At 46.9% G+C, this 11,611-nt stretch overlaps 1 protein-coding gene across 1 annotated transcript; it reads right to left on the bottom strand.

Moving 5' to 3' along the window:
• Positions 1–10,008: 10,008 nt before the first annotated feature.
• IER5L (immediate early response 5 like) lies at positions 10,009–11,286 on the bottom strand. The gene has a single exon (XM_040405393.1). It carries the CDS (start codon positions 11,189–11,191, stop codon positions 10,307–10,309), a length of 885 nt encoding a protein of 294 aa, XP_040261327.1. The 5' UTR covers positions 11,192–11,286; the 3' UTR covers positions 10,009–10,306.
• Positions 11,287–11,611: the final 325 nt, after the last annotated feature.

Here is an 11,611-nt window from a genome sequence, read left to right as displayed (position 1 = left end):
CGGCAGCCCCCCTGACAAGAGCATCGGAGCAGTTCATGCTCTGATACTCTCCTTTGCCCTGGACTGAATTGCGCAGGGCAAAGACATTTTCAGGAGTTCCGGTGACGAACCGGGCTCTCCTTAGGGCTTCCAGGCGGAGGCTTCCGCCCAGCAGTGAGCCCGGTGACGTCACCGGCACTGATAGGCAGGCCTGTAAAACGGCTAGGGTAGCGCTAATGCTCGTTAGCATGGTTATGACCACCCTGTAATCCAGCAGTGGTGGTCGTGCTCTCTGGTGGCCAGGACCTTGGGAGTGCACATAGGTCAGCTCTTTTTCCTATAGTGTGCAAGCACGACCACCACTGCTGGATTGTAGTGTGGTTGTAACCATGGAAACGAGCAGTGTGTAATGTGATGGAAAAATGAATCCAGCCAGCGAAGGAAGCAATATGGACAATCACAATGCATTAGTAAGTGCCTGCTATTAACGTTGTCTACATGATAAATGCCATTTGCTGAAGCAGGACAACCCCTTTAAGCCTCTGTTTAGTCTTAAAGGGGTTGTCCATCATTAGAAAAACGTGGCTGCTTTCTTCCAGAAACAGCGCCACACCTGTCTACGGGTTGTGTCTGGTATAAAAGCTGATCTCTATTGAAGTGGGGAGTGAGCTGCAATACAACACACCACCTGTGGGGAAGTGTGGTGCTGTAATCACACTATAGGAAAAAGCACCGACCTATGTGAGCTCCCACGGCCCCGGTCACCAGAGAGGCCGGCACTTTTGACTATAGTGTGCAAGCAAAAGTGAAGAGAGCTTATAAAATATAATGTGATTATCATCTATAAGCGATGTCACATCTATCGGCTTCCTGGAAAAGTCCTTTAACTTTCTCCTAGTCCACCAGTATCGGCAGGTGAAGGGGTTGATCACTTTGGAGAATCCCGTTTTAGGGTCACCTACAAGAAGCTGATCACAGTGTGCCCGGTTGCTTGAATAGCATCAATCATCTGCAATCTCTGGGGGAACCTGGTGGTAGCTGTTAAATTTCCCCACAGCGCCACCACAGGGGAAACAAAGCATTGCACTGTCTCTATTGAAATCAACGGATATCCTGGGTGGTGAATGGATTTGTCGGGTCCTCCAGAGCAGGAGACACTCTTTGTAGCCAATCAAAAAATGGAAATCTTGATATGAAGATGGGTTTTCTGAACCAGACGTTGAAATAAATGGTCGTCGGTGAAAATGCATGGACAACAGAGGTTCTCCAAGGTGAGGTAGCCTTTTATTTTTTTTCAAGGGGGGCGGGTCTATGCTAATAAAAGGTCTATGGAAAGCGCTTCAAAGAGCACCCCCCTTCCCTATTAGCAGAGCAGAAATACACATAATGATAATATTGCACATTCCATTAAAATTCAACGAGTTGATTGGATTGGTCTTTGAAGCGTGAGCGCATAATGATTATCAATATTATTAATGATACCATATATGGTCATAGCCGGTAAAAACTCCTGAGAACTAAATTAAAGCTGAACAAATCAAAGAAATCATTAAACAATATCAAAAAATGTGTAATATCTCTTTAATTTCCCATCCCGCTCGGTGATATTTCTAAGCTTTGAGGGTGATGAGAAAACAAGTTTAGACACCGAACAAGAGAGGAGCCTGGTTGTTTCACTGAAATCTGTGCCGACTGTCTTCTCTCTCCAGCCTCACATCATGATTAATTTACAGGGGCTTATGAATATGCAGATGAGCTCGCTTCTCCCCAGCTATTTTTTTTAAAGGGCCAGTCGGGATGGCTGAAACAGCATCTTTCCATAGCAAATTCCCCTCACATCAACATCATCTCCCAACACAAAATAAAGAGGTGCCACCGATGCACTGAGCTGGTGCGCACAATGTGTCAGCTTTTTGGTTATTTTTTTTTGGGGGGGGGGGGGGGGGCATGCTCATTGTGTGCATTGTGGGGCTAAGGTATGTCTGCAGGGCTGTGGATAGAAGAAATTTGTATATATAAAAAGATACGATGAGAATGATGTTTTTCTGCTTGTTTACATTCTGAGGCTGGAAATCCATGCTGACCTAGTACTATTCACAAAGCTCCTGTGGAGGGGGGTTGTTACAGTGTATCAGTGGCAGGCAATCCTCTGTAAGCAAAACGATGGAGCAGCACAAATCTCTGTCCTGGGCTCCAAACAGATTGCTCTTATCTGCGCTGATACATTGTAGCAACTCATCAGGACTAGATCGGGTGCGTTATTAATCCTCCAAATGCAAACAAGGGAGGTTACCATCTATTCACAGCAAGCAGGGATCTTGAAAAGGACGGGCAATTAATGAAGTCTGTCAGCAGTTTTGGACTATGCTATACTGCTGATGGATGGAAGGACAAACATACCTTTCCTGGAGTTTTAGACATCAGGAGTATCGCATGAATATGAAGTTTTATTCTTCCAGGATTCTAAACCTGCAAGTGAACAGAACGGGGCTTAAAGGGTATTCCGGTTGTTAGAAGTTATCCCCAGAATAGGGAAACTATTAGATCGGTAGGGGTCCCCCACCTATCACAAGAGCGGGGCCCTGTACCTCTTGCAGCTCCCTTGAAATGTACGGAGCGGCCGGTCGGGCATGTGTGCAGCCGCTGTATATTCATTTCTATGGGAAATAGATCTAATAGTTATCACCTGTCCCTGTGGATAGGGGATAACTTCTAACCGGAATATCCCTTCTTTACAGACCCTCCCCTTGCTCTGAGTGACAGCTGTAGCATCCAACCAGGAGAGTAGGACAGCTGTCACTCAGAGTAGAGCTGACGACAGCACCTCACAGTCAAGCTCCGCCCTGGGCACTTGCAGGAGCAGAACCTGGCAGAATAAAACTTCATAGTCCTCGCTACTCCTGACGAGAAAAGCTCCACAAAAGTGTCTTTGAAGGTTCTCATTCATTCAGGGCTTGGCGTATCAGTAGTAATAAGTAAGCTCTGACTTATTACTAGTGATACTCCACAAAAGCTCCGCCCTGGGCACTTGCAGGAGCAGAACCTGGCAGAATAAAACTTCATAGTCACGCTACTCCTGATGAGAAAAGCTCCACAAAAGGTGTCTTTGAAGGTTCTCATTCATTCAGGGCGTGGCGTATCAGTAGTAATAAGTAAGCTCTGACTTATTACTACTGATACTCCACAAAAGGTATGTTTGTCCTGCTCTTTCCACCCCCTATTTAGTACTTGCAGCAGTTTAGCATGGTCAAAACTTTTGGCAGGACCAGCCGTCCGTCCGACATACCCGATCCTTCTTTACCCAGACATCTACTGTCGGAGGAGGGTCGTGAGACCCTAATACATATTAGTCGCCCAAGTTGCATCTAATGTTTCTGTGCACCTTAAGAAATGAGTTTTGTAGGGAAGTGTGTCATGTGACCTTATGAGATTCTGCTGATTGATTGAGAACCCTTAACAAGGGGAGGGGCCTATAAGTCATGTGACCGTTAATCCGCTGACTGGCGCTTTCCAATTCCTATTCAGTTCTATAGATCAGATAGGGCTTTATAGTGGGGAGAATTTCCCTTCAAGTCTACATGGTAGCACACTTACTGACATTGCCTTGGGGAACGCCTCTCATGAACAGGACTTATATAATCCCCTCTCATTTCAGACCGGGACAGCCAAAATTTCCAGGACTGAAAATTAGGATTGGGGAAAGAGTCATGACAAAGTATAAACTAAAATCCTCAAACGCGACGTAACATTGTGATCCCGATTATCGACTCGGAGTCACAGATCCGCAAAAAAACACAAAAAAAACCCAGACAGAATAGCGCTATTCCTAATGGAAACCTGACATTACCCGATCATTCCAGCCAGCAGGGTCCATCGGGCACCGTTCATGGCTGTCACAAAATGGATCCTGAGCGTCTGTTATATTCATAGCGGAACGAGGAAAAGCCCGGTACAGAAGTGAACAGAGCCTTACGGTTTACACGTGCCGCCTATGGGATGGGCCCGGTTCCACCACTGTCCTCCCTTTCATCTTATATATTATATTGCATATTAGAAGCCGTCTCATATCCTATTCTATGGTTAAAGGGAAGCAGGCTTCTCCTCACAGGGGGCCAAGACCCATTGTGGGACCCTAGCCGTCTACGGAGCCGTGTAGTGGTTGCACCATGTGAATGGACTATACATCAACCCATTGCCCCCTGAGGGGATGTTCTCATTCCCCTCTACCTGAGCAGCACCCTAAAAATGAATATAAGGGGCATTGGTAAAAATGTAGCATCGGGGTCCTTACTGTTAAAGGGGTTGTCACACTTCAGCAAATGGCATTTACCACGTAGAGAAGGTTAATACAAGACACTTCGTATTGCCTCCTTTGCCGGCTGGATTCATTTTCCACCACATTATAAACGCTGCTCGTTTTCCATGGTTACGACCACCCTGCAATCCAGCAGCGGTGGTCGTGTGTGCACACTAAGGCAAAAAAGCACCAGCCTATGTGCCTTCATACAGTCCCGGCCATCAGAGAGGTTGGTGCTTTTTCCTATACTGTGCATGCACGACCACCGTTGGGTGGTCGTAACCAGTGTATATTGTGATGGAAAAATGAATCAGCCGGCAAAGGAGGCAATATGGATAATCACAATACATTAGAAGTGTCTTGTATTCACTGTCTCTACATGATAAATGCCATTTTCTGAAGTGAGACAACCCCTTTAAGCCTGACCCATCGGTGACAATAATCACCCCTAGGTTATCTTGGCTTTATTAATACTGCTTTTTCTATTTTATAGATAGCGCATTTCCATTCTAATTTCATAGGGTTACTAAGATATATATTTTCTAACCTAGGCCTCTCATTATACAAGGAGGCAGCGCCGGGCTATGACCCTGGTGCTTCCATGTTTCACAGTCGGTGCTCTTAACCACTCTGCTTCCCTTCAGAAGTGGGCCTGATGGTGCAAACATAAAGACTCTGCAACCCTAGTAGGGAACAGCTGCCAGGAGGAGAGCCGTCATTTGCATACAGCAGATAGCATTCATTCACGAGCACGCGCACCGACACCCACACATACGGAAACTCAGGTGATGATGGGGAACGTAGGGCCCCAAAATACAAAATAAAGTACCAATCTCTGTCCACAATCTCTATGGGTAGCGTCAGAAATGTCAGCAACCCAGCACTACTCATTTGTGATATCTCTTGAGGCATTGGGAACCTCATGCCTCCAAAAAAATTTGATAAATTCAAAATTATTTTCTTGTGGTTAGCGCTGGTGCCTTGCAGCTCTGGGGTCCTGGGTTCGAATCCGACGAGGACAACGTCTGCATGGAGTTTGTATGTTCTCCCCGTGTTGCGTGGGTTTCCTCCGGGTTCTCCCACACTCCAAAGACGTACTGATAGGGACCTTAGATTGTGAGCCCCATTGGGGACAGCGTGATGGTAATGTCTGTAAAGCGCTGCGGACTATGTCAGTGCTATATACCGTGAGAGAATATATAAATAATTATATTTTCTTTTTTATATATATTATTTCTTACTGTAATTTACATATACTGGTATTTATTCTGTTTTATATATATATTTTTTATTTTATGTAATATATTTATGCTTATTATACATATATTTTTATATGTATTCCTGTAAAAAAAAAAATATATATATATTTTTTTAATATATTTATTTATGTTTATTTATATTTTTTTTCTCTCTCTATATATTTTATATATTTATTCATATATTTTTTAATTTTTCTCTCTCTCTCTCTCTCTCTATATATATATATATATATATATATATACACCTATATTTTTTTTCTATTGAACTAGAAAGTATCACGAACGTCGATCAATTAAATAAAGTATTTTTTATGTAAACTTCCACCAATACATTTCCCTAACGCATTTAAATGGATCCGCATCCGATCATTCGATTCCATACCCGGCTCTTTGTTATCATGCGAACGATCGCTCCGTCTATGGCAACGCTACCCGATGCCTATCCGCACGTTTGCACGCGCCGCTGTGTGCCAGTTGCCCTCACTTTCGCGCGGCTGCAGTTGCTATAGTGACGTGTTCATATGCGTCTGTCCCCGACGGTGGCGTCAAATTACCCTGGGCAAAAAAAAAAAGAAAGTGGGCAAGTGCAGTTGCCGGTGGTAACGCCATTGTGGCCTGGGCGCTCTTGTGCACTGTGTCAGTGCAGGCTATTGCTGGGAATGGGATGCGTGTGCCCGGTGAGGTATGCGGAGATTATGCGGTGCCCTTTTCGTGTTGGTCTCGCTGAGCTGTGTGTGTCATTGTGCAGCCACTCCTTATTGTCAGGTACACAGAGCCACCCAGCCGGACTAACCAGTTCAGGGGAAAACACAGCCCTGCACCAACTGTTCACTCATTCCTATTCCTCTGGCTTTTTTTTTTTTTTTTGCAATGCATTTAGTTTCCACCACTCATCTCATTCTCCTTCACTTGCATGGACACTGCTATGCCAGCCCTTCTGCTCCTCCATGCCTAATAATAGCCAGCACCCCCTCTCCTTGTCGCCTTCCTTTGTACAGCAGTCTCTCTCCCTTCCCCTCTCTGCAGGCTCTGTGCTGTTTATCCACTCAGCACGCTGGGCTCTGTGCACTCTTCAGATGTAGCAGAGCCGAATTTGTCTTCTGCTTGTTTGGCTAGCGCCTTACTGGGTTAGCCTTCTTTGTATAACCAAATGGACACACTCAGCTCTGCTACATCTGCCCTTTCTCTCTCCTTTTTCTTGTTGCAGCGTTCTATCCCACTGGCACCAAATCTCTCCTAGCCCGAAATTCTGCGACGCATTTTTTTTACACGGCGGCCTACGGTGACGAAACGGTCGGAGGCAATCAATAATCTGTTTAAATTTCGTAAAAATAAAATAAAAAGACTAAAATGTTTCTCGATCTTTCATTAAAACGGTCCACGTTTTTTTGGACGCGTATTAAAGCGATTCATCGTTTCTTTCGTTTTGCCATTTCTTTTCAAATTCATAAATAATTCTGATCGTTTATAGGTTAATTTATAAGGGAAAATATTTCAAGGCTTTTTGGTTCCAGGACCTGAAATGCGTCGGGGAGTGGGGGGATGAGATATTCTGCCCAAAAAAATTCTGCCTCTTCAATTTCCGTCCCCAAATCCCTAATGTTTCCTTTGCCCTTGCTGATTATTTTAGCCTAACAGGGAAGAAGGGAGCCGGGCGTCTGAGCTGCACTTTACAGCGTAACTAAAGTTGAGCTATAAAAGCTTTGAAGAAGTTTGAAAAATCACAGCAATCCCGCCACGGTGTGTCAGGGGACAAGAACTGCTAGCGATAAGCTCTTTCTGCAAAGATTTGGAAATATTGGTATTATCACACCTTCCAATGGAGCGAAGGGCTGCAATTCCCACACGGCGCCACTAGGAGGAGCTCTGGCAACTGCTTACAGACACAGCAATGGGAGTAGATTGGTGGCCAGGCTCCTCGCTATAAACAGACTATTTTCTAGCATAAAATAAAACTAAATGAAAAAAAAAACGAAAAAAAAAAAAACACGTTTCCAGTTGTCGACATTAGCTTCTTATGTTTAAAATGTAGCCGGCGCTTTTTCCTTAATTGCGTCTACTAAACAAAAAAGCCGCGCTTCCATTCGCGCTTCCCTCCTTTATGGTATTCCGTCCACATAAACATAAAGTAGCGGTGCAATAGTCTGCACAGAGCAGGATCGATTCAATCGACTGAGCTGTTCTGCAAAATCACAACCGCCTGTTTTATGCTTCTGGTGAACTTCCGCTCGCCCCCGCTGTATGGAGATTTAGAGCTGCACCCCCCTCCCCGGACTTCCATGGTCATTTTCTTCGAACCCCCCCTATCTCAATTTCTCTTTCTATAGTAGTTATTGAGGAACAGATATTTCGCTGCAGCTTTAGTAGAAGGTTGACTGCAGCTTTTCTCATTCCTAGGTCAACCTATAGGGGGAGGGAGGTCAGGCTTTCATTACCTGCCTTCATTTAAAGGGAAAAAAGAAAATATATAAAAGGAAAAACACACCACCAAGTGGCACAAAGGAGTGATAACAAATAAACGGGAAGAACTCTGCACATGAGCAGATGAGACTCATCAGGTTGGGACAATTTCCCTCCTAAAACATTGCTCTTGACTCCCTTGGGCACAAGAATTAGATGCCAACTCCGTGCAAGGTATACCACTTTATTACTGCCACCCTAAAAAGTTCTGCATCTGGTATTTTAACCGGGGGACCAAATATCGGCCATACCCATGTATGTAACGTGGTGGCGTCTTATGTGTCCTTCCAGCTTTTGCAAAACTACAACTCCCAGCATGCACTCAAAGGTTTCTGAAGGTCTAGAAAAACCATTCTCTCTCTTCTGGAGGCGGCGACCCCCCCCCCCCCCCTCCCCCTAAAAAGACATCTCTCAATAGTTCTTAAGACACTACAGTTGACCGATACCAGAGAGTAACAAACTACGTCCCACAGCACGGTCAACGGCGTAGACTCAAGGGTGTGGAAACCGTAGAGGCAGACCGCTGCTATGGGGGCCTCTGGAAAAATAAAAGGTATTTTTTGGTGGCACCCCTCATTTTATTAAGTATCAGAAGGCCGTAGACAAGGGTTTGGAGAACGTATCCAAGGACCATAGAGAGTAGAGGAGAGGACAAACAAGCAGTAAGTCCTCCAGTGCCATGTGGTTCTGGGAAACAGGGGCTAGGGGACCCTCTAATGGACTGATTTCCCCCTTAAAGGCCACCTATAGTCTCCCCAGACCGTGCCACTGCCGCTATGGGGCCTCTGGCAAAAAAGGTATTTTTTGGTGGCACCCCTCAGTTTAATGGGCACCCCTCATTTTATTAAGTATCAGAAGGCCCTAGACAAGGGTTTGGAGAACGTATCCAAGAACCAGAGAGTAGATGAGAGGACAAACAAGCTGTAAGTCCTCCAGTCCCATGTGGTTCTGGGAAACAGGGGCCAGGGGACCCCCTAATGGACTGATTTCCTCTTTAAAGGCCACTTATACTCTCCCCCCCCCCCCCCCCCCCACCACTTTCGTGAGTGTAATTGACCAAAAGAATGAAAAATGTGAAATTTTTGAATATTTTTTTATTATTTAAGATTATAAATTTAAACAAATAAATCTGAACAGTTTTACCCGGTGATATACAGTTCAATATACACAAAATACAGGTCATCGGAACACAAAAATAAAACGTTTGGCAACGTTAGATCTGGTACACATAGTGCTTGTAAGTGAGTGTTGGCATGGCAGGCTCGTTATCCTAAACCACCTTTTTACAACAAAAGGATTAAATGCCCAAAAAAAAAAAAATATATATATATAAAAAAAACAAAAAAAAAAAAACATATGGACAGATCACATGACCAAACTATGCTGGCTTCATGAAGTCAGTTGAAGGCTGAAATGAGAACAAGTGAACTTTAGGGTAACATTCAGGAATATGGGGGGGGGGGGGGGGGGATGTGGCTTCACTGCTGCACATGGAATATATAGTGTTATTGTGATCATCATGTCTGAATGAGAAGAAGGTGACAGGTCATCATCAATGTTTGGCTTGAGGGACTGATGGTCCAAATCCCATCCAACACACCCCTAAGACTACGATTTGCAGCACAACACAAGGAAAAGAAGATAACGAAAAGTTAAAATGTTGTTATTTCTGCCTTCACCTTAAAACCTCTTCGAGTCCTAACTTGACAAAGACTGGAGAAGACAAATGCTGAGAAGTAGGAGACCTGTTTATTGTTCCTCTAGCCCATCATGGTCCTACAGGAAGAATAAGCGCATGAGACTTGAGGGTCATCTCATAAGTGCTGAGATACAATGGGCTGACCCTTCACCACCACACCAGGTGAGGAACCTACTTCCAAAAATTGGGTTCTTCTAAAGTTTATCATGAAGCCCTCAACTTGTGTGAGATGAGGAACCCATCTCAACCTACTTCCAGCATTGGGGAGGGGGGTTCTTTTAAAGTTCCTGGTGAAGCCCTCAACTTGTGTGAGCTTCACCAGGAGAAGAAAAAGAAGCCTCCTCAGATGTGCAGCCTCTGCCCAGTGGACTTTTTTTTTTCTTGTTTCAGATCAACCATCACAAATGAAAACAGAAACAAAAAACTCAATTTAAATAGGTGCTTCTCTCTGCTTTGTAAAAATAAAGTCCAAAGATATTCTGGTCTGTACAGATTCTAGAAAACATCACTGTATAGTCAAGTCCTGGTGCCAAGAGACACCCCACTTTCTCTCCCCCCCCCCCCTCCCCTTGCCCCATAAGCTAGCAGTCCATCCACCCGGTGCACAGGGCACTAGAATGCCACTATAGCTCTAGTCCATGCCCCCAGGCTGGCCAGCGCCTGTTTCCCACACAAGTGCCCGTTCAGACTCTGTTCAGTCTCTGCTTGTCTGCTCATCAGCCCCGAGAAGCCAGAGCCAAAGATAGAGATCAGGTTGGAGATGTTGGAAGAGTCCGTGGGTTCGGGGGGTGCCATCTGTGGGCAAAAGTCCTCGTATCTGCCCCTTTTGCAGGGCACAAAGTGGGGGTCCAGGTCGTCGTCCTCCGCCTGCCCCGTGTAGCTGTACCCCACCAGGGGGTATTTGCGCTTAGGGGCTGCGGGGAGAGGAGCGGGAGCCGCCGGGAGCGCAGGGCACGGTGCGCCATGGCATGGGCACTGCGAGGCGCAGCAGTCCTGGTGCAGGAACCCGTTCTCCACCGTGGTCACAACGTGAGTGTCCAAGTCCAGCACGGTGGTCTGGCTGCAGTGCGGTACCGCACCTCCGGCTTCTTCCGAGCAGCAGCTCCTGGGGTAGAAGCTGCCCCCTTGTAAGTCCTTGCTCGGGTGCGGTGTCAGGGCGCACGGCGGCAGCTCCAGGGGCTCCTCTTCCAGCATGTCGGGCTGGATCCTGGGCAGCTGGTGCATCTCGTCCTCGCCTTCCTCGGGGATCTGCAGGGGACTCAGCTCCGGGATCTCCTCCATGGCCGGGGCGCACTCCATGGGCTGCTGAGGCTGGAAGGGCTGTCGCCGGTAGAGCTCCGCGTAGCGCTCGCTCAGGTAGAGCTGCCGGGCGTTGCGCAGGACGTAGGACACCAGCAGGTTCTTGTGCAGCTTGATGCCGCCTCGCTGGGTGCGGGAGCTGTGGATCTTCCGCAGGGACAGGCTGATGAGGCTCTGCGCGTCCAGGGCGCACTCCATGCTGGACGGGGACTCCAGCAGCCGGCCGGGGCTCACACTGGGCTTTCTCTCCCTTTCAGCCGCCTCTCCTGTCCCCACTTCCCTACTAAGCTTTAGAACTGCTTCTGCCTGCTCTCCGGCTCTGGGACAGTTTTATACCCGGGAACTGGTCCCGCCTTCTGCCGAAGCCACCAATCGGCTGCGGCGTTGCCCGTGATTGATAGGGAAACCACGCCCCCCGCCGGCGCTCGCAGCCAATGGGCGCGAGGCGGGCACTCGGTGCCATTCAAATGCTGAAGCTTTACTCGCTGTCGGGAATTACACGGAGAGCCCAGCGCTGCATGCGGCAGGAGCGCGGACACAGGTGCCAGGGCATGGGCACGGGTGCCAGGCGCCAGAGCATGGGGGCAGGCAACAGTCTGAGCATGCATCACCAGTGCA

The sequence above is a fragment of the Bufo bufo genome, chromosome 8 (genome assembly GCF_905171765.1).
Source record: "Bufo bufo chromosome 8, aBufBuf1.1, whole genome shotgun sequence".
NCBI classification, from domain to species: Eukaryota; Metazoa; Chordata; class Amphibia; order Anura; family Bufonidae; genus Bufo; species Bufo bufo.
The sequence above is the reverse complement of the archived record's forward strand: the minus strand, read 5'-3'. Positions and strand labels throughout refer to the sequence as shown.

Bases quoted from the DNA above. Each gene is read 5' to 3' on its own strand.
- IER5L (XM_040405393.1), bottom strand. From the start codon at position 11,191: ATGGAGTGCGCCCTGGACGCGCAGAGCCTCATCAGCCTGTCCCTGCGG.